The 912-nt window shown below is 39.7% G+C and overlaps 1 protein-coding gene across 1 annotated transcript in view; it reads left to right on the top strand.

Annotated features, from left to right (window-relative positions):
• The first annotated feature begins 233 nt into the window (after positions 1 to 233).
• Positions 234 to 912, top strand: part of LOC122253327 (uncharacterized) — a 32,826-nt gene continuing 32,147 nt past the window's right edge. Inside the window, exon 1 of the mRNA XM_086554731.1 lies at positions 234 to 655. Within this exon, the coding sequence (XP_086410857.1) occupies positions 590 to 655 (66 nt within the window). The 5' untranslated portion in view covers positions 234 to 589. The remainder of the gene's footprint in view (positions 656 to 912) is intronic.

Genomic DNA, 912 nt, shown 5'->3' with positions numbered 1-912 from the left:
GAGAGAGAGAGAGACAGAGACAGAGACAGAGACAGAGACAGAGAGAGAACGAGAGAGAGAGAGAGAGAGAAAGAAAAATAAAGAGAGACAAAAACAGAGAGAGAGAGAGAGAAAGACTAATAGAAAAAGGGAGGAGGAGAGGAAAGGGAGGAGGCCACCACGCCTCCCCCCTCCCCCCTCCCGAGATGGTCTTCTCCCAAAGAACATGACTTCAGTATCGCTCGACCAGCCACCGCTCGCGCCCGTCTCCCGCCCGACTCTTGGACCGCATGGACTTCCGTGAAAGGTCGTTATCTGTCGTCCATTTGCGTTGAACTGTGATGAGAATATGATCATGATAAAAGGAATATCTACATATATCTATAAACACGAGCAAACCCTTGACTTTTGAATACTTAAGTTTGTGGGATTTTTGTTTAAAATGTTCGAAAGAGAACAGGTGCGACAGCATGCGGAAACGAAGTAGAAACTGGAGAACTCTTGTTATTTAGTGACGTTTTTTTCTTCTCTGTTTCGTGTATAACTCCCCCTGCATTATAAAAAAAAGTGTCTACTTAAAGGCATCTTATGTCTTGTATAACGTTACTTAATGGTTGATAATCTACGTCACATACAACAACAAAAAAAAAGATTAAAGAGTGAGGAGGATGATCATGTGAGTATAAAATAGATACGTAGGTCACCCAGTGTTATTGCATAATAAAATGATTCCTTTGCAATATTGTGTTGCAGTGATTCTGTTACACAAATGCTGTGGTTTACGATATGAAACCTATGTGTTCGTAGAGTCATTCACACTTCGTCATAAAGATTCTTTGTTAAATCATAACAAAACATAAAATGGGTTTTCTGTGTATAATTTCTGGATAAGGAAATATGATGAAATTCAAAATGAAATGCAACGAAACACAA

The sequence above is a fragment of the Penaeus japonicus genome, unplaced genomic scaffold, assembly GCF_977035675.1.
Source record: "Penaeus japonicus unplaced genomic scaffold, GWHDUDI00000001_assembly GWHDUDI00000030, whole genome shotgun sequence".
NCBI classification, from domain to species: domain Eukaryota; kingdom Metazoa; phylum Arthropoda; class Malacostraca; order Decapoda; family Penaeidae; genus Penaeus; species Penaeus japonicus.
The sequence above is the reverse complement of the archived record's forward strand: the minus strand, read 5'-3'. Positions and strand labels throughout refer to the sequence as shown.